Source organism: Rhinatrema bivittatum, chromosome 3, assembly GCF_901001135.1.
Source record: "Rhinatrema bivittatum chromosome 3, aRhiBiv1.1, whole genome shotgun sequence".
Classification (NCBI taxonomy): Eukaryota; Metazoa; Chordata; class Amphibia; order Gymnophiona; family Rhinatrematidae; genus Rhinatrema; species Rhinatrema bivittatum.
Genome location: NC_042617.1, coordinates 326065921 through 326087833, shown reverse-complemented (window position 1 = coordinate 326087833; position 21913 = coordinate 326065921). Strand labels below are relative to the sequence as shown.

Genomic DNA, 21913 nt, shown 5'->3' with positions numbered 1-21913 from the left:
GAAGTCGTGAACCGCATCTTTTGCCTATGGGGAACCCCAGACATAGATCTGTTCGCTTCCCCGGACAACACAAAAGTGGATTGCTTCTTCTCTCTGGTCCGGGAGGGCGAAGGGTCAGTGTCAGATGCCTTCTCGCATCACTGGGGCACTGGCCTCCTGTATGCTTATCCTCCGCTGCCATTAGTCTCAGACACTTCAAAAACTCCAACAGGACTGAGGCACCATGGTCCTGATTGCACCTTTTTGGCCATGCCAGATCTGGTTCCCACTTATGCAGGACCTGTCCTCCAATCCAGCTCGGGACTGCTCCAGACCTGATCATGCAGGATCAGGGCAGGCTGTGCCACCCCAACCTCTGAGCTTTGTCCCTCACAGCATGGATGTCGACCAGGTAACCTTGCAGACCCTAGACCTTTTGAACGACGTGTCTCAAGTCCTGGTGGAGTCCAGGAAGCCTTCCATGAGGAAATCTTACAATTTCAAGTAAGAGGTTCTTGGTTTGGTGTGAGAACGGTTTGGACCAATTCTCATGTTCCACACCAAGGCTTTTGGGGCTACCTGTTGCATCTTGCCGAGGCTGGCTTGAAGACCACCTCTGAGAGAGTTCACCTTAGTGCCATCAGAGCATATTATCAGGAGATGGATGGTGCCTCCATTTCCATCCATCCGCTCGTAGGGCATTTAATGTTAGATTTCCTGCAGCTTAAGCCTCCGATACAACTCCCAATGGTCTTCTAGGACCTCAGTGTCGTCTTCACCCATCTCATGAGGGCACCATTTGAGCCCCTGAGATCTTGTGACCTGAAGTATCTATCCTGGAAGGTCATCTTTTTGGTGGCGGTCACCTCAGCACGAAGGGTCAGTGAGCTTCAGGCTTTGGTGTCGAATCCACCTTATACAAAATCTTTTCATAAGGTGGTTTTGCGTACACATCCGAAGTTTCTTCCAAAGGTGGTCACGGAGTTCCATCTCAATAAATCCTTTGTCCTGCCCACCTTTTTTTTTTTCTTCAAGACCACACACCTACCAAGGTGTCTCTTGCACACTCTGGATTGTAAATGGGCCCTGGCCTTTTACCTGGAACAGACAGCAACTCACCGCCAGTCCACTCAACTTTGTCTCCTTTGACAAGAACAGGTTAGGAGTCACAGTGTCCAAACAGACCTTATCCAATTGACTAGCGGACTGTATTTCTTTCTGCTATGCACAAGAGGGACTGCAGCTTGAGGGCCATATCAAGGCTCATTCGGTTCGAGGCATTTCAGCTTCGGTGGCTCACTTGTGTGGTATTCTGCAGGGCGGCGACCTGGAGTTCCCTCCACACCTTCGCCTCTCATTATTGTTTGGGCAAAGATGGACGACATGACAGTTCGGTCACTCAGTCCTCTGTTATCATTTTCAGCCATAAAAACCCAACTCTTCCTGCCTCTGGCCCTTTCTTCGTGCAGGTTTTCTCCCTGTGTTTTAGCAGCACTAGCTGTTGTGCATGTTTGCACCTGTTAAATGCTGCCTATGTTTGGAAGCAGCATTTAACTACATATTCACCCATGTGTGAGGACTTCCATTCTGTTTGTCCTTGGAGAAAGTAGAGTTGCTTACCTGTAACAGGTGTTCTTCAAGGACAGCAGGAGTTTAGTCCTCTCAAAACCCATCCGCCACCCCGCAGAGTTGGGTTTCTTTAGGTTTGTTTTATTTTTCGTGAATTCTATATTATAAGACTGAAGAGGGACCCCATGTGGATAGCAGCATGCTGGGCATGCTCAGTGTGTCTGTCAAAGTTTCTAGAAACTTTTACAAAAGTTTTCCATGCCGGGCTGCTTCTGATGATGTCACCCATGCATGAGGACTGAAATCCTGCTGTCCTTGGAGAATACCTGTTACAGGTAAGCAACTCTGCTTTCTCTGTGGAAACATTTTTTACTTTACTAGACACTTAATAAAAAAAAATTTGTCCCTTGATAAAATCAGAGTAAATGTGGAATCTCTTGGTTAGAGTATTGAACTAAGATTCAAGACACTTCTTGAGACATGAGTTTGATGCCCCTCTGCTCTGTGACCATGGATAAGTCTCATTTTAAACAGCGAGTAATGACTGCATATAAGGACTGTAAGGCTCATCTAGTCTGCCCAATTTATTTCCTGGTGCAATGCTGTAGATCCCAGTTCTTGCATGTGATGCTTTCTTTGCTCTGCAATAACTTGCCTCTGAATAATGAGCATAGCTGTCCCGCTTATATTTGGATGAAATGTAAGTGTGCTGTATGTAGAAAAGCACCCCTTCACCATTACTCCATCTCTTTTCCTTTCTGTGGCATCTTTTGCCTGTTTATATAAAAGCAAGCAAAAAAAACTCAAAAGATGGATGTATAACATAAGTATTACCAATTCTGATGTGACATGGTGATATAAGATTGACAGATCTCCTTCTTTCCTCTTGTAAGTCGTCATTCCTCTGCTTTAGAAGATGTGACAGAGAAATAAGAGACTTGATCAATGTATCTATTTGTGAAAATGTGGTGGTGTTCATACTTAATTTTTTATGCTTAAACTAAAAAGAGTAACTTTGAAATCTCTCTTTCTCAGACCAATCTTCCAATTTTCAAGCTGAAGGAGTCTTGTGTCAGAAGAAGATACAGTGATTTTGAGTGGTTGCGAAGTGAACTAGAGAGAGAAAGCAAGGTGAGGCTATTTTCCAGAGTAAGTGACACACCAGGTGTTCTATTGGTAAGAAACTTGTAGGTGTCTTCCATTGAAGGCACCACAATGAAGATTTTAAAGCAGGGAGGCTGCAGGAGAGATGGGGGGTTAACCAGCTAATTGGATCTCTTATCTGATGGCCCCAAACCATTTTCCCCAACACCACTGAGAGCCATGTGGAATATTGACTTTGAATTTTCTATTCGCTCTTTGCTATTTTTCTGTTTCAGTACTTGTGATCAAGTTGTGACCCTAACAGCCTATGTTTCAAGGAAAGTATTGGGGTAACCTGCATGGAGCAGCAATTAAGATCGTCACAGCAGTGGTATGGCTGCATTGGGCTTCCAGGAAGGCAGTGGGGTAGCTTGCATGGAGCAACCATGGTTAAAACCAAACTTTAGTGAGCATGGGGCTGAATGTTTTGGACAATGGCTTTGCTAGTTTCAGTGGTTGTGTGTATAATTAGAAAACTGGGTATTGGATTTAATGTCATGTAAAAATCCTAGAGGAAGAAGACCAGGTCTGAAATAGCTTACCAGTTAAGGTGATGGAGGCTTGCGTGGGACTGATATGGAAGGCAGTGCTAGATAAAGGGTTAAAAGTTCAAATAAAAGACAATATGTGGGAGAGGGGCTGGTGTTTGGGGTGCATATGGGAATATATATATATATGCTCATCTACCAAGTAGAAGAATCTCAACTGGGCAGATTGATTGGACCAGTTTGGTCTTTTTCTGCCATCATTTCCTCATGGAGCTTCAAAAGTACCTTTCAGCCGAACGTGCTTTCAGTCCCATCCCTTCAAGGATGAATTATATTATATGTTTTAGTAGCAATACATGACAATGGCAGCTTGTCTCTCAAAATTCTGAATGTAATGTTTTAGGGCTTTGTTCGTAGTGTATTTGCCAGGAAATCTACTTTTTAAGTCCACATTCCAGGTGTGCTGTTAGCAGCCAAACTTTCAGTCCATTTTTCTCCATCTACACATTCCTGTGAATTATTAATGTATGCCACCAAGGTGGCTTGCTCTCCGCTGCTGGTGCCAACTGTGAGCCCCAGCATGACCCTCTCCCAGAAGCTTTCTTTCACTGGATGGAGCAGAGCCCCAAAATAACAAACGGCCTGGGAGAATGCTGGCAGCTCTCCTAGTGACAATGACCTGACGGTGCCTGCAGGCAGAGAATTCTTTTCTTTTTACCCCTTTTCTGATGAATTAGTAAGAAACCAGAGAGAGAGATCTGCAAGCTTTAATCACAATTAGAAATAGCTATTAAAAAGAAAAGCATGAAAGAGCATCTTATGAAACTGTAGCACTTTCTCTTTATAATTATGATATTTATAATCTTGTACGGTGATCAGTGTACACAGTGCTGCACAAATAATCCACAGGGCTACTGCTAGCAGTCTTTAAGTGTGAGCTGGAGGAGGTTAAGGGACATAGTGAGAGGGGAGACTTCAGTGGGGAGCAGAAGGTTACTGAACATGGAGTAGAGCACGATTGTGAAGGAAGCTGCAGAGCTTATCGGATGAATGATCACAGATGAGGATGTGCAGGGCAGAATGAGTAAACTGGTTATTCCAATGTGTGGGAGGAAGAGACAGCAGTATTGTTTGCTTGTAAACCTGGTGAGCTCAATATTCGGCAGCACTGGCAGCAGACAGCCAGATAACTTGTCTGGAATATTCAGTCGAGCACTGCCGATTAAGCCCTCCGCTGAATATACCTGGATAAAGGCCGAGTTAGCTCTACACCTGCTGTCCAGCAGTCCTAAACAGGACTCTCCCTATGGGGCTGCAGAGCTTGGGGCAAGTAAGACTGAGCAGATCCCTCCCCACCGGAGTTCGGGGAGGGGGGAGGTGTCATCCATTCCCCTCCCTCGGATGCAATAAGGCAGTGCCACAACCCTGAAGTCTCTGGGTGGTTGCAAACAGCCCCCCTGGAGGAGGGAGAGAAGGAGGCAGCAGCCTGGTACAGCCAACAAACCTGAAAGTAAAGGTGTAGCACTGCAGACAGGTCCTGCTGCATCAGTTCTTTTCTGCCGTCTCGCTTGTTTGTGCAAGATCCTCCTATACATGGGAATCAAAGTGATCTTTCTTCTTCCTTTCCCCCCCCCTCCCCCAAAACCCTGGTCCTAAAGTTAGTCAGATAACTTATTTGGATAACTCTGAATATTGGTGTTAGCCAGATAACTTATCCAGCCAACGCAACTTGGCCCTGGAATGCCCCCAGACCATTTCCAAGTTATCCAGATAAGATTTATCTGGCTAACTACTTAGCCAAATAACATGGAGGCAGTCAGAACATGAGATTTTGAAAGTTGTTGGTTTGACTGGCTAAGTCCCAAACTTAGCTGGACAAACCATTTGAATATTGACCGCAGTATTTTTAATCCAAGTTAGAAAAAAGCAAAGGATGTGTACAAGTAAACAGGTGGTTAAATTAGGTCAATAGCCAAGGCAAAGGTATGTCTAGTAAAGGTGTTTATCTTTCTATTAAGTGAAGGATTCAACAGAAGAGCATCAAAAAGCTTCTTATGGCCTAGTGACTAGAATAGAGGGATTTGGGATATTTCGAGAAAAGTACAGGGAGTTAAATAACAATTGAGTCCCATTGTGTCGTCATTGCAAAAATGTGCTAAAGATGGTTAAGGATTCTAACTGTGTGTTTGTTCATTGTTGGTTTTCTCTAGGTGGTAGTACCGCCCTTACCCGGAAAAGCTTTTTTACGGCAGCTCCCTTTCAGGGGAGATGATGGAATATTTGATGATGCATTTATAGAGGAAAGGAAGCAAGGGCTTGAGCAGTTTATTAACAAGTAAGTATTCCCAGTGCTTGACTACAGGTACTAAACCTTCCAGCTGACTATCAAAAATGCCTCTTGAATTACACACACACAATATTTAAATGTCTCACCAACCAGCATCCTTCAACTCCATGGCTTTTGTCCTGTTTGTCACCGTTTTGATGAGAGACTTGTACGTGAGGTGCTTGGAGCTTTCATCTCAGCCGCTCGGTATTTTGCCCTGTTAATTTCTACCTCCCAACTTATTTGGCTTGAGCAGCTGCAGCATAAGAGTCCAGACAGCAGCATGTTCTGGAGTACGCCAGTGGCTATGGCTGTGCCTTGGTACCCAAGATGAATTCTGTCCTAGAAATCAGACCCAGGTGCCCCATGCGTGCTCTCACAGTGCTGGATCTTGGACATCAAACAATCCTCCTTGCAGCAATGCACAGTCTCTTGTCTCTCCTGCCAACAAGAAAAATATCGTTATAGGGTTTGCTTTGCTATCCCACATACTACATGCTTGAGATTACATGAACATTACAGATTAACATATTTTCTGGAATGATGTCAACAAGAGCATATCCTGATGTTGACCCGAGTTTTGTATTTGTTTTGCTTAGATAATTTATGCAAATTATCACTGAAATTACAGCGTTTAGTGGGAAGATGTTAGGTTGAAGCTGCTTTTTGATTTTAAGGTAGGCTCCATCTGAATTGTGCTTCTTATTTAGATTGATTGCAGAAGCAGCTATTATTGACATTTGTTGTGTGAAGGTACACTTCTATAGAAAGAAAAAAAAAATAGCGATCTGTATTCCTAGAAAAACAGCAAAACATATTGGAGCGGAAGAGTAGCCTGGTGGTTAGAGGGGGCTAAAACCAAGGAACGCCAGAATTCAAATCCAACTAATGCTCCTTCTGACTGGGACAAATTTTCACCATCCGTTGCCTCAGATACAAAGAATGTAAGTTCTCTGAGACAAGGAAATACTCTGTTGTATCTTATTTGTAACTCACCTTGAGCTTGGATTTGGAAAGGCCAATAAAAAAAAAAAAAAAGACTTGCTGTGTTCAGGTGAGAATGTCTTCAGTGATAGTCAGGATGCGGTGACCCAAATCTGGGACCACCACTGGCACTCAGGACCTCTCCTCAGCCAGGATGTCATTGCGGTCCGGGCCTAGGAAGTACTATCCTCCACCTCTTCTTTCCCATCGGTTACATGAGGGATCTCATGGCCGTCCCATGCAACAAAGAGCCCTGAAGCCCTAGCCGGCATCTCAGTTAACTCCAGGGATGGATTTTTGACTGGATCACTTGGCACATAGCCAAGTCTCCTGTACCTGGATTAATTGGCCTGCTGGTGGGGGGAAGGCTTTGATTCTTTGCAAATCAATGGCCCAGTGTAACCTAAGACCAGTAAGTTTTCTCTATTGTTTGTGAAGGAAACAGATTGAATCTATTCGGTACCCCACCAAACTGCCCCCAAAGCCCATTCTGAGGCCCGTTAGCACATCAGGAAATACTAATAGCAGAGCTCTTCTCCTTTCTTAACAACCAGAGTGGTTGAATTCATTCCACCAGGGCAAAGAGGGCGGAGATTTTACTCCCAGTACTTACTGATACCAAAGAAAACAGAGGGACTCTGAGGGCCTTGAACAAATTCCTCAAAAGAGAAAAGTTCAAGATGGTTTCCCTGGATACCTTGATTTCCCCCCCCCCCCTTGCAAAAATGGGATTGGCTATCCTCCCTGGATCTGACATGTCTGCTCACCTTGAGTTCTTCCCAAGTCACCGGAAGAGTATTAGATTTGTGGTGAGAAAGCAGCACTTCCAGTATCGCATGCTGCCACTTGGGCTTGCGAGAGTCACACGTATGTTTACAACATGCCTAGGTGTGATGGTGGCGCACCTTCGCAGACTGGAAGTTCACGTTTTCTCGTATCTGGATGATTGGCTGCTCAAGAGCACTTGCTGGGCAGGGGCTTGACTGGTCTATGCACTTGACTATCTGGGTGCTGGAGACACTAGGGTTTAACTACCCAAAATCCCATCTCAGCCTCTCATTGCAATTAGACTTAATTGGAGCCCTGCTAAACATGGCTCAGGCCAAGGCCTTCCTGCCCCAGCAAAGGGCCATCAATCTGATGACCATCGTGGTGGGATTTAACAGAGCCAGCAGGTGTTCACTTAGCACATGTTTAGGCTATTGAGCCATATGTCCACAAAAGTTCATCACTCTTGATATGTCTATACATGCAATCAGTCCAATTGATCCAGTGGTCTCAGTGCAACAAGTTACCCAGGACCTCCAGGACTACATCTGAGTCACAGTGGGACATTTTAAATCTGGAGAGGGGGATGTCTTTCGAAAGTTCTCTCACCCAAATTGTCTTAACCACAGATGCATCCACCCTGGGCAGCTCATGTAGATGGGTTCAGCATCCATGGTGTTTGGTCTGCCCAGGACTGTTTCTATTAAATCAATTTCCTGGATCTCTGGGCTATCAGGTATGCACTGTGGGCTTTCAGAGATTGACTGTCCAACAACATTTGTTCTGATATAGACTGATAACCAAGTGGCAGTGAGGTAGGTCAACCAGCAGGGAGATAAAGGATCATAACTCCTGTCAGTAAGCAGTCCAGATCTTGTCATGGGCCCTTTTCCATAGTAAGGTATTCAGAACCATGTACCTGGCTGGATTGGTGAATGTGATAGCGTACAGACTGAATCGCACCTTCAGACCCATGATTGGTCTCTGGACAAAGGAGTTGTAAATCTGATTGTCTGCCTTTGGGAAAGCCCAGATGTGGATCTCTTTGTAGCGCCTTGGAACAGGAAGGTTCCTCAGTTCTGCTCCCTGTACAGGACATGTGGCAAACCAGCCTCAGATGCTTTCACCTACAACTAGGGTGAGGGTCTCCTGTATGAGTATAGTCTTGAAGCTTTGTGAGGACAGAGGCACTATAATCCTCATAGCCACACATTGGCCATGATAGTTCTGGTTTCCACTCCTCAGGGCGATGTCCATCCGGAAACGGATCAGGCTGGGGACTTCCCCAGATCTCATCACCCAGTATCGAGGCAGGTTGCGCCATCCCAACCTACAGACTGTCGCTGACAGCCTGGATGTTGAACAGTTGATATTGCAACCACTTGATCTCTCAGATAATGTGCCTTGGGTTCTAGTGGCTTCCAGAAAGCCTTCCACTAGACAGTCCTATAAACTGAAGTGGAAAAGGTTTTCTGTGTGGTGTGAGCAGAAGTCCCTAGATTCCTTCTTCTGTTCCACATAAAAACTGCTAGACTGCCTTCCACACTTACTGGAAGCTGATTTGAAGACCAACTCCATTAGAGTTCATCTAAATGCAATTGGCGCCTATTGCCATGGTATAGATGATAACGCCCATCTCTGTACAGCCTATAGTTGTATGCTTAATGCAGGGCCTGATTCAATTGAAGCCTTCTGTAAGTCTTCCTGCTGTGTTTTGGGACCTTAGCTTGATTTCGGCTCAGCTGATGAAAGCTCTCTTTGAGCTGCTACGCTCCTATGACCTGAAGTACCTGACCTGGAAAGTCATATTTTTGGTGGTGGCCACTTCAGCACGCAGGGTCAGCGAATTCCAGGCCTTGGTGACTTATCCACTTTACACAAAATTTTTTCATGACAAAGTGGTCTTACATATGCACCCTAAGTGTCAGATTTCCATCTTAATCAGTCCATTGTCCTGCCAACATTTTTTCCCAGGCCCCATTCACACCAAGGTGAACAATCTGTGCAAAATTTGGACTATAAAAGTCTTAGCCTTGTATTTGGAGTGGACAGAAGCCCATAGACAGTTCCCCAACTTTTTTTTTCTTTTGATAGGAATAAGCAGACTCTTTCCAATTGCTGGCAGACTTCATCTCCTTCTGTTATACCCAGGTGGGACTGCATCTTGGGGGTCATGCCTAGGCTCACTCTGTTTGAGCAATGGCAGTGTCTGTGGCCCACTTGTGAGCAGTTCCTATGGAGGAGATCTTCAGAGCTATGGCGTGGCTTTCTCTCCACACATTTACATCATGATATTGTTTGGATAGGGATGGCCAACATGATAGTAGGTTTGGCCAATCTGTCTTTGGGAACTTGTTTGAGGTATAGAACCCAACTCTGTTCCCGCCTAGGACCTGTTGTTTTTCTTCAAGCTTTCCCCCCCCACCCCCATTAACAACAAAACTGGTGGTGGTTGTGCCTCTTGACAATTATTTAGTGTTTTGTTTGTAGTCTTTTATGTTTTGGGGGGGGGGGGGGGGTTGGACAGCCTCTAGCTAGGGATTCACCCATGTGTTGAAGACTGCTATCCTGCTTGTCCTCTGCAAAAGCAGAGTTGCTTACGTGTAATAGGTGGTGTTTGAGCACAGCAGTATGTCAGTCCTCAGCAAACCCGCCTGCCACCCCACAGAGTTTGATTCCACTATGTAGGATTTTTCTCCTTTATTTTATTCTCTTGAATTCTGTGTTATAAGACTGAGGGGATCGCTGCATGGATGCATGCTGTATTGCATACATGAGCATGCTCAGTGAGGCTCAGTCAAAGTTCTAGAAACTTTTGACACAAGTTTTTCGTGCCAGGCTCCGTCAGATTATGTCACTCATGTGTAAGGACGGACATCCTGCTGTCCTAGAATGCCTGTTACAGATGGTAAACTCTGCTTTCCCTTGCCATGCCTTTATCCTTGACTAGAAAGATAGACACGCATCACCTGTGCTGGAATGCCTCTTTCAACCATATAGTTAGGGTTTCTGATTTTAGATGTTTATAAATTGTAAACTTAGGTATTTTTTTTCTAGTTAAGTGGGGATTCTTTGGGGGTACTAAAAATTGGTGTGTTTGTAGCGCACGTATTGTAGGGTACTTTTTCCTGTTGAATTAAATATATAACATTTGTACAGCTGAGGAGTCATTAGCATGAAAAAGACACAAAAACCAAGCAGAACATCCGAAGGAGGGGTGATAGTGCTAGGGGAAGTGGTGTTTTATCTAATAAACACCTGTCATTTTTTATTTGCATCATGGGTGTTTTATTGGGGGGTTTTCAGTTAACCCTAAAATCAGAAGCCCTACATTGTCTTGTTGGTTCGCTCAGGAATCATACCTGACTGTTAGTGATTCCAACATAGATGAAAAGCATGCAGCAGTAATCAGATGGCCCAATGAGTTTCAGCATTCTTACCATTATGTCTCAAATTGGGCTCGACACATTGGACTAAATGCAACATAGAACACAGACACTAACAGCAATCCTCTTCCCCTTCATTGTGACATCAGGAAGTGCTCAGCTTACCCTCATCTGTGGAGTGCGATTCTAGGACTTTGCATCCATTCTTTATTGAACTGATAGGGACACTGGTGGTGGGCTGTCTGCTGCCAGAAGAAACTATCATCATGCTTGCTTGCAACTTGAAACCTTAGCCTGTCAAATTAAACCTTTCTCCTCTAGTTGTTCCTCAATCTGGCTACCGCCTGGAGTTCCTTTACCTGCTTCCTGAGGGAATCTTATTAGCTGGCATCTCTCACAGTGGATGCTCTACTTAAGTCATGGCTCTAATGCATATGCCATAATGCCAGCAAATTACGAGTGGAAGCATCCTGTGTAGGAGGACTAGCTTCAGCAGAGGAAGTATCAGCATACATGCTGAACTTAAGAAGTGACCTATGATGATAAAGCCCCAGCGCTCATAAAGGCTTACACACTTAAGCCACCAGTTGCAAGGGCGCTGTATGATGGTCATTCTTCATGTACAATAAGAGCCTTCACATATAGCGCAATATTTTTTACTATTTCCTTGATTCAAGCTTTTCCCGCTATCTTTTGGGATATTATTATTACAGAACTTAATCGTATGGCATCTTGGATGCATGCTTGGAAATTTCCTTTGTCTTTGCAATTAGTAGCTGCCTCTTTGGCGGCTGCAACCCTGTTTTTAAGACTAAATGTGCCAGTCAATTAGAACTAAAGCAAAAAAAGCCCCACCCCCTTCCAAAAAAGACCGACAAAAGTTCCTCCTCTGGTCTTACCCCCATCACTCCTCAAACTCCTCTTTTTTTTTTTTTTTTGCAGGCCTCTTTGCCTGCCCCTGTGTAACTTTCCACTGAATTAATGTAGCAACCTTGATGTAATATGCAGCTTCCAAAATAAATATTTAAATCAGATGGTATGGTAGGAACCCACCTTAGATCAGCCTCCATGGAGAAAATCTGCAAGGCTATGACATGGAGTTCTTTCCACACATTCACATCACACTGTTGCTTGGACAGGGATTCCTGATGAGACATAGGTTTGGCCAGTCTGTCCTGAGGCTTCTCTTTGAAGTATACAACCCAACTCCATTTTCCTCTTGAGCCTATTATTTTGGTTTCAGGTCCCTATGAAAAAAATGACAGAAAATTTAAAAAATGGCTAGTTTTTACCCATTAGGTTTTTCCCTTTTTTCTCTGGGGGCAATCTGTAGCTAGGGATTCCAGATGTATGAGAACTACCAACCTGCTTGTTCTCGGAGAAAGCAAAGTTGGTATCTTTTACAGATGTTCTCAGGACAGCAGTTTACCAGACCTCACAAAGCTTGCCCACCTCCTCTTGGAGCTGGTTTCTCCAAATTGAAGCTAAACTATAGAGCAAAGGGGCCCCTGTATAGACATATGGTAGTATAGTATGCTGGCCATACCCAGTAGAGCATGCCCAAAATGTTTTAGAAACTTTGAAATCAGTGACTCAGTGGCAGTGTTTTACACTGCCTTAAAAAGGACCTGGGTGTGATTCCTGGGCTAGGATTCTGTTACTCTCCCACCATCTGGGACTGGAGTTGCTGCGAAGGCCACATTCACACTCCCCAGGGCAAGAGAAGTCTCTGTAAGCACATAGCAATTGCATCTAGAGGCCAGACTCTAGGACATGTTTGTATGATCCCAGACTGAGGGCTGTCACCACAATGGCTGGCATAAGTGAGAGAAAGGGAGGTAAAATTCCCTAATTAATTGCAAGTGAAGACTTGATGGCAGATCTGAGTCCTGGCTCTGACTGAGCCAGAAATATAAAGAAGTCAGCAAAATCTACCATTTCAAAAACTGAAACATTTTAAGCTTCTACAGTGTGTTTAGAGATTCTGGGTATCTCTCAGAGCACTTAGCAAAATTCAGCTGTGCATAAGAGGTGTGAGAACCAAGTTTCCTATCAAGTGATAGGAGCAGTGCATGTTCCATAGCACAAAGTAGAGAGCTGAGACCCCCTGTCAGACTGTTTCTAGACCAGATATGTACAGCTGGATCCATAATGTTTGCACAAAAAAAAAGCTGAAGATATTACTTAAAATTCATGTGTATGCTCTTTTCTTTTTCTCTGAGCAAGAGTTAATTGTTTGTAATATCTTATTTTTATTTTTTTAAATCCCTGGTGATTGTCCGTGATCTATGGCATTTGTTCACATCTGATGATCTTTATTTCTCCTAGGACAAGCAGGTTGGTAACCCTCACAGATGGGTGACATCAGATGGAGTCCAGCACGGGAAAACTTTTGTCAAAGTTTCTAGAACCCCACGTGGGGTCTCTCTTCGGTCTTTTTTCCCGCGAAGTAGTTGCCTTGGGGTTCTGGAGCTCTGCTCTTCGTATCTTCTTCAAAGTGGTCCCGGTCGTTTTTCAACTTTTTTCTGTTCCAGATCCCTCTTCTCTGGTCTTTGCTTTTCCAGCGGCATGGTAAGTGCTGTTTTTCCCTTCGTTGTGGTCGATTCACGGCATGTCGCTCCTCAGTGGCCACCATCCATTGACCGCTCGCATGGCGTCTGTTTTTCGATGGTGCCCCCAGTGCCTATGGACAATGTCTATTACTGATCTGCACGAGGTCTGTATCCTCTGCCTGGGGGTGTTGCACAATGCACAACACAGATCAGGTGACCCCCAAGGGTCGTTGTGCCTGGCTGGATAAGATGGAAAAGCTTTTTGGAGCCAAAAAGTCTGATCCATCCACTCCAGTGTCGGGGGTGTTGACACCTAGAGGCTGAGGGGAGCTGTTGGATACACCATCCCTTTCCACTCTCCAGTGAGCCCATCTCTCTCGAGAGGAGCCAGAGATAGGCCATCTCCGATATTGTCGCATTCCAAGACAGGATCTTCAACTTCCTCGGTGCCAGGGAAAGACTGGGCCAAGCACTGCCACAAACAGTCTCCTGTTGCCATCGACGCACAGCCCCAGAACCGATACGACATTGGTGGCCACCGTACCGCCACTGAAGCAACCCCATGGGGAAGAGGCATTGTCCTTTTTCAAACCTGGGAGTCCCAGGTGTTCCCTCACCGATAATGATGCTGGTCACAGAGCCTCCTCAGGGCTCTGAGGAAGCTCTGGTGACGCTGCCTCCTCCTCCTCCTCCTGTCCTAACTTCACCAGACTTTCAGGAGTTGGACCACAGGGTTCAGATGGCGGTGCTCCGAGCCCTGCAGGGTATTGAACTGCCACCAGCATCTGTCCTCATGCTGGAGCCTGCGCCGTCTCTTTTGGTGCCCCTGCTAGAGCATCTGGATGTCGTCCTAGGCATCCTGACGCAGCTGGTGCCAGGAGGACCATCTGTTCCTCAGCGATCTTGGATGCCCCCCTCTGAAGCGATACTCATTATTGGTTCCTCCTCCGAGGAAGACTTAACATGGCCGTCGGTGCTACAGGGCCCACAGCCAGAGTTTCCCGTTCCTGGGCCATTGGGGATTCCGGTGCCATCAATGCCCTTGGTTACCAAACCAAGAGGCTTGGGCAGGGACTATCCATGCCAGCCCCCAGAGGACCTTAATGAGGAAGAGGTCCTGTATGACCCCTGGGGAGATGATATCTTGGAATCCTCTTCTGAGGACTCCTGAGATTTTTTCAGAGTCTTCTCCTCTGGATGAGAGGCATAGATCTTCTCCGGAGGATCTTTCCTTTGCGGGCTTTGTCCGGGCCATGGCTGAAGCCATTCCATTTCAGCTCCTCATGGAAGAGGATGCCAGTCACAAAATACTGGAGGTCCTCCAGTTTGTAGATGCTCCAAAAGAAATAGCTGACCCATGATATTTGTAAGGAATTTCTCAGGATCTGGGAACATCCCATGTCCATCCCTCCGGTTAATCTGAAAGCGGATGCAATCTACCTGATCCAACAAGTGTTGGGTTTTGAGAAGCATCATCTTCCACACCAGCCTGTTGTAGTGGAGTCTGCCCTTAAAAAGGCCAAGCTGTTGCACTCACACCTCTGCCCCTCCAGGGAGAGAGCACAGGGTTTTGGATGCCCTGGGTAGGAAGGTTTTTCAGGGTGCTATGCTCATCGTCCATATCACCTCCTGCCAACTATATATGACCCAGTACAACCAGAACCTGTGGAAGCAGGCCAGGAACTGTCAGAGTGCCTGCTTTGATAGCAACAAGATACGTTCTCAACAGTAATACAGCAGGGTCTGGAGGCAGGAAAACACGAGGTGGGATCCATCTACGATGTTTTCAAAACAGCAAGAGTGGCTGCAGCGGATATCTGTGCCTGCAGGATGAACTGGCTCCATGCAGCGGACCTTCGGATGGAGGTCCAAGAAAAGCTGGCAAATCTACCCTTTATGGGTGAGAATCTCTTTGGGGATAAAGTCAGGGACACAGTGGCTCAGTTGAAGGGCCACTATGAGACCCTTCAACATCTGTCAGCTAGTGCTTCCGACCTGCCATCCTCGGTCAGGAAATCCTTGAGACAAAGCTCAAGGAAATCATTCTATCACCAGAGGAAATACTATCCTCCTGCCTCTTGGGCTCGCCAACCCCGTGCTGGTTCCAGGAGTCGTTCCCGTCAGCAGAGCCCTGCCACAGGGTTTTGACTGGGAGCAAGGGAACATGAGTCAGATTATTGTATCCTCTGCATCCTGCCCTCCGGAGGCAGGCTGCATCATTTTGCTTACCGCTGGCCCCATGTTACGTCGTGCCAGTGGGTTTTCAGTATCGTTCGCCAAGGATGCAGGCTGAACTTTAGGGATGTCCCTGCGGACTCTCCCCCACATCCATCATGGGCTTCATCTGCAGCTCAGGAAATACTTCTAATGGAGCACTCTGCCCTTCTAATGGCTGGAGCGGTGGAACCCTTCCCCCTCCACCAACGGGGCAGAGGGTTCTACTCTCTGTATTTCCTAATACCAAAGAGAATTGAGGGCCTACGCCCTATTCTCGACCTGAGAGCTTTGAACAAATTCTTTCAAAAAGAAAGGTTCAAGATGGTCTCTTTGGGCATCCTGTTCCCGTTGCTAAGAAAAGGAAATTGGCTCTGCTTCCTTGACCTGAAAGATTCCTATGCCCACATTGCGATCTTCCCAGGTCACAGGAAATATCTTTGCTTTGTGGTGGGAAAGGATCACTTCCAGTATCGAGTGATGCCATTTGGCCTCGTGCCAGCCCCCCCCCCCCCCCCCCAGGTCTTCACCAAGTGGCTGGTGGTGGTGGGGGCACACCTCTGACGTCAGGGAGTGCACGTGTTCCCCTACTTGGTCAACTGATCAAAAGCGCCACTCTGGTGCTTTGCTGCTTACATCTGACCATCCAGGCACTGAAATCTCTGGGGTTTGTCATCAATTACCCCAAGTTCCACTTCAGCCCATCGCCATACTTGGGCTTCTTCAGGGCCAGGCTGGACGTGGTTCAGGCCAAGGCATTTCTGCCCCGCAATCGAGCTCTTGCCCTGTCATAGCTGACGAGGTTGGTCCACAGCCGTCAACAGGTTTATGCTAGTCAGCTGCTTTGTCTTCTGGGTCTCATAGCTGCGTCTGTCCATGTCACCCCCTTGGCCTGCCTGTGCATGGCGCAATGGATCTTGCGGTCACATTGGCCACATCTCATTGCCTCTCTGAGTCTCTCTGTCCTGGTGGGAGGATCTATCCAATCTGGAGCAAGGTGTCCCTTTTCAGGTTTCCCCGACTCAGGTAGTACTCACTACCAATGCCTCCCCCTTGGGTTGAGGGGTGAATATGGATGACTTCTGTACGCAAGGTCGGTGGATAGCTCAGGAAGCTCTATGATAGATCAACTTCCTGGAGCTTCAAGTAATTCGCTATGCCCTTTGGGAGTTTCAAGGCAGTTTGTCCCACAAGGCAGTCCTGATTCGAACAGACAATCAGGTAGCAATGTGGTACATAAACAAACAGGGAGGAATTGGGTCATTCCTCCTCTATCAAGAGGTGGTACAGATTTGGTCCTGGGCTCTGTCGCAGGGCATGTTTCTGAGACCGATGTACTTAGCCAGAACAGAGAACTTGGTGGCAGACCTTCTGGGTTGAGTGTTCCGCCCACACGAGTGGCCACTGGATCCAGCAGTGGCAGTTTGGCTCTTCCACTGGTGGGGAACTCCAGATGTGGATCTCTTTGCCTCCCCCCCTACAACTACAAAGTGAGCAAATTCTGCTCCCTGTTCAGGACAGATGGTCTTCCAGACTCGGACGTCTCTGCCCGACATTGGGGCATGGGTCTCCTGTACATGTAACCTCCTCTTCTGCTGGTCATGAAGACTCTTTTGAAGCTCCAGCAGGACCAGGGGACCATGATTCTCGCGGACCCTTATTGACCCAGACAGATCTGGTTCCCGTTTCTTCAGAACCTGTCAGTCAGAGGAACCCATCCATCTAGGGACCTCTCCTGATCTAATCACACAGGATCAGGGCAGACTGTGCCATTCAAACCTCCGGGCATTATTAGCCTTGGTGGCCTGGATTTTGAGTGCCTAGAACTGCAGTCCCTTGACCTCTCCGATGACATGTCTCAGGTGTTGGTAGTTTCCAAGATGCCTTCCACCAGGAAGTCTTATCAACTGAAATAGAGGTTCTCCGTCTGATGCAAGGGTCATGGTTTGGATCCTTTTGCCTGCCCTACTCCAATGTTGCATGACTATCTGTGGAACCTCTCGGAGGCTGGGTTAGAAAACAATCTGTCCAAGTGCACCTGAATGCCATCAGGGTGTTGATGATACATCCATCTCTGTGCAACCCACTGTGGGGTGGTTTCTATGGGGCTTGCTTCAGCTGAAGCTTTCCCTTCAGTGTGGCTCATGTGTGACCCTTTTAAGCCTTTGCGCTCCTGCGATCTTAAGTTTATGACCTGGAAGGTTCTCTTCCTGGTAGCGGTCACTTCGGCGCACACGGTTAGTGAGCTTCAGGCGTTGGTTACATATCCACCCTACAGGAAACCTTTTTCATGATATGGTGGTCCTGCATATGCAACCTAAATTCCTACCTAAGGTGGTGACTGATTTTCATCTTAATCAGTCCATCATTCTGCCCACCTTTTTTCTGAGGCCTCATTCTCACTAGGGCGAATGGGCTCTGCACAGTTTGGACTGCAAGAGGGCTTTAGCTTTATATCTCAAATGCACAGCAGGCCACAGGCAGTCCTCACAGCTCTATATATCCTTTGACAGGAACAGGTGGGCATTGCAGTGGGCAAGCAAACTCTGTCCAACTAGCTGGCGGATTGTGTCTCCTTCTGCTATGCACAGGCAGGCCTTCAGCTTGGAGGCCGCGTAAAATCTCACTCTGTGAGAGCCATGGCGGCATCAGTTACCCACTTACAAGTGGTTCCCATTGCAAAATCTGCAAGGCCACAATGTGGAGTTCCTTACACACATTTGCTGCCCACTACTGCTTGGACAGTGATGGTTGGCCAATCTGTGCTTTGCAAACTCTTCCAGGCTTAAACCCAACTCTCCTGGCTAGGGCCCATTATTTGGGATCAGGCTGCCTCCCTATGTTAACCAACAGCACCACAGTTATTTTTGTACCCATTGGCACCCAGTTTGGTGCCTGTTGGTCATGGTTTTTGCCGGGAGCAGCTTGTAGCTTGATATTCACCCATGTGTGAGGACTACCATCCTGCTTGTTTTAGGAGAAAGCAGAGTTGCTTACCTGTAACAAGTGTTCTAGGACAGCAGGATGTTAGTCCTCAGGAAACCCGCCCACCACCCCACGGAGTTGGGTGGTCCTGCAGTTTTTTATTTTTTTGCTTCTGAATTCTATGTTAGAAGACTGAAGAGGGGACCCCATGTTGATAGTGGCATGCTGGGCATGCTCAGTGTGCCATTCAAAGTTCTAGAAACTTTGACTAAAGCTTTCCGTGCTGGGCTCCATCAGATGTCACCCAACTGTGAAGACTAACATCCTGCTGTCCTAGGAGAACACCTGTTACAGGTAAGCAACTCTATTTCTGGCCATACTGTGCTGTTTATATTTATTAATGAGTTTTGAGAAATGGTAAAGTAAATCATTAATGGAAATTAATTTATTCATGTCTTCCTGGCACAGATAATACACAGCAAACCCAAAAATGACAGCTCACCTGCAGAATTCTCTCCATGAACTTAGATTGTATTGGAAAGTATCTTGCTGTAGAAATATAAGGAAAGAAGCAGTATCTGGAAAGTTTCTTAAAGAACTCCTTACTTGTACTTTGACTTTTCTAAGTAACAGACTGAAACAGGGGGGATAATGTTTGAAAAAGCAGCCTAAATAGGGGATTCTGTGATCTTTTTTTTTTTTTTTTTTTTTTTGCGGGGGAGACGAAGTAATGTTAACATTAGCTCATTTTCACCTTTCAATATACAGAAAATCCAGAGCCACTATAAGGTCAAGATGTCTGTAATATCCATGTTTTCTTGTTGAGGAAATAACAATATATGCAAGCAGAATTGCAAAGAATGGCAGTAACTGTCTCCTTCATACAGAACACCTTGATTTAGAGATTTCAAGACCTGACATGGAGCCCCAGCTTCAAAAACAAGAAGGAATGAACCTGACTTGACACAGAGAATAAGTACGAGGTGGTGGTCCGTTATTGAAAAGCAAACACTCTTTAGCTACAAAAACCAGACTTCTGCAATTAAGTTAAGGATACTGGAGAGTCAGTATTTTTCTGCATATTTTGTGCCACTCTGACTTGGATGAGAGGATTGGCCAGTTTTGGATTTCAGCTATGCAGTGTCCCTTTGGTTTGAATTGCCTTGGGGGTGGAGTGGAGAAAGGCGGTAATAAGGATTTCTTTGTCATCAAGCACTTGTGAAAGAATATTGTTAAATATTGTTAAAATGGCTGTCTTAATTGCTACCAGGTCACACAAGCAAATCTCCAGAAATAGGAGCACAACTTTTCCAAAATACTAATTGAAGTTTTTCTGGTTTTCTTCCCAGAGTTGCTGGCCATCCATTGGCACAGAATGAGCGATGTCTTCACATGTTTTTACAAGACGAAGTGATAGATAAGAACTACACCCCATCCAAAATCAGGCATGCCTGAGTGCTGCAGAAATGAACTCGAGCGCCGGGCATAAACGCGGATTTATGAAACTTGGTTTAAGCCTGTTCCGCTGTAATTTCAGCATGCATCATATAACCTGGCAAACACTAAGCATCCTGGGAACTAACAACCTCATTCACTGCAAATGATTTTGCGTTTACTTTTGGGCAATTAAAATGAGAATGATGAGAATAGTTGGATGGGCTTCAGTAAGACCCTCTCAAACCGCTATCTTAAGCTGGTCCGCAGCTCTGTGTAGCTGTGGCGTGTGCACACCTACGCCGCCTCTTCTGGCATGCTGAATTCTAGTTATCGAGCTGACCTTCCATTAGATGCATGTCTGCATTTCTCTAATAGAATGGATTTGCTTTTTGCTTATGATTCCCTGGTAATGAAAGTATCTGTCCTTGTGACTAACATGGGTCACCCGTTCTGATGTGTGTATTGAAGCATTTATATGAGTTTTAATTATTCCTGTGCCCGAGACAATTCTATCCTGCTTATGTATCTTCCTTCAAGCCTTTATAACTGAAAAGTAATGAAGGAAATGTCTTTATATTGTGTATAAACAAAACCAAATTTATATACTAATACCATTTGTCTAAAAATGTACTTGTTTTCAAATAAAACTGAAAAATGTGAGTTCATGCGCAGACTGGGTTTTCAGTCTTTGTACCATTTACATGCAGCCATTCGCAAGGAAATCGACGTTCTGGGGGAAAGAGAACCTCATTTTTGCTTTGCAAACTGAAATGAATATCACTCTGGAGACACGCTAGACAAAAGCCTTCTAAAGTCCAAATGCAGACAGATTCAGCATAGAAAAATAGCCAGTAAGAAGTATGGGGGTGAAGATTTCATGTTAAAAAATCAGACCTCCAGACTCTGGGTCAAGAGAAACCAGCAAGAAACTGCTGCTTAAAACAAAGGTATTTGGAGCACCAATAACAGAACTTTTAGGCTTTTTGTTCTCTTTACATCATTTTCTGTTTGCGCCTACATTTAACTACTTTGTTTTACACCATATAAAATAGAAATTATTCCTGTGGGAATTTTGTCCACAAAAATTAAAAATTCTGCAAACTTCTGCATATTTTTATGTTGGTCAAAATATTTAATTTAAAATGTAATGCATAAAAATTACTGAAGAAGCAGAGTGTTAAATATTTAGAGCAGAATTCCCCCTAAAAGTACACTGTAAGTGTCCCTTCCAACTCTCTCCTTACTCCCCTGGTCAGGTCCCTTTCGTTCTGCCCTCACGGGCCCCAACTCTTTTGCTCTCCGCTAGCTCTCCCGTTCTTCTTCACACTCAAAATCTTCCCCTCTATCTCCCCCCCCCCCCCCCCCAGTTTGACCCCTCTCTCATACAGCCCTTCACACTCCCTCATACAGGTGCCCTCCGTCTCACACACACACGGGGGCACCCTCTCTCTTGTAAACACACCCATCCTTATACAGGCTACCTCTCTCTTAAACACACACCCCTGCACATAGGCTCCCCCTCTTACACACAAACATGTATCTGCCTGCCCTCACACGTGCACATACACACACCCAATCCCTCTCAACACATACAGGCTCCTAATTTCTCACTTACATACACACTCCCTGACACAGGGTCCCTGTCTGGCACCCACATTTGCCATTAGCAACGTGCACAGTACCACACCTCTGACTCTCAGGCCTTTCTTGCTTCTCTTTTTTTTTTTTTTTTTTGGCTGTGAGTGGGATGGGCTCCACTCATGGCACGGCAGCCTCCCACTTTTGCGGCAAGCGGGATGGGCTCCGCTTGCGGCCTGGCAGCCACCTCTTCCTGCTTTGAGCGGGATGTACTCTGCTCGTGGCCCGCAAGCCTTTCTATAAATTCTGTGCTAAAAATACACATTCTACACACATTCTGCGCTGTGCAGTAATGCGGAACTCCCCCTAGGAGTAAGAAATGCATAACTAAAGCACAGTCCCCTCCATCCCACCCCCTGGCTGTAAAGATCAAATTGTCTTTTGCTGAGATTTTTCTTTGACTTTATTGCATCATGACACCATCGAGAGTGGCCTAGTGGTTAGAGCAGCGGGGTAGGAAGCCAAGTTTCAAATGCCACTGCTGCTCTTTGTGACCACGGGCAA

The 21913-nt window shown here is 45.9% G+C and overlaps 1 protein-coding gene across 1 annotated transcript in view; it reads left to right on the top strand.

Annotated features, from left to right (window-relative positions):
* SNX3 (sorting nexin 3) overlaps window positions 1–20438 on the top strand; it is a 96341-nt gene extending 75903 nt beyond the window's left edge. The window contains exons 2-4 of the mRNA XM_029595308.1: window positions 2584–2679; window positions 5390–5514; window positions 19684–20438. Coding sequence (XP_029451168.1) covers window positions 2584–2679; window positions 5390–5514; window positions 19684–19789 — 327 coding nt within the window. The 3' untranslated portion in view covers window positions 19790–20438. The remainder of the gene's footprint in view (window positions 1–2583; window positions 2680–5389; window positions 5515–19683) is intronic.
* Window positions 20439–21913: the final 1475 nt, after the last annotated feature.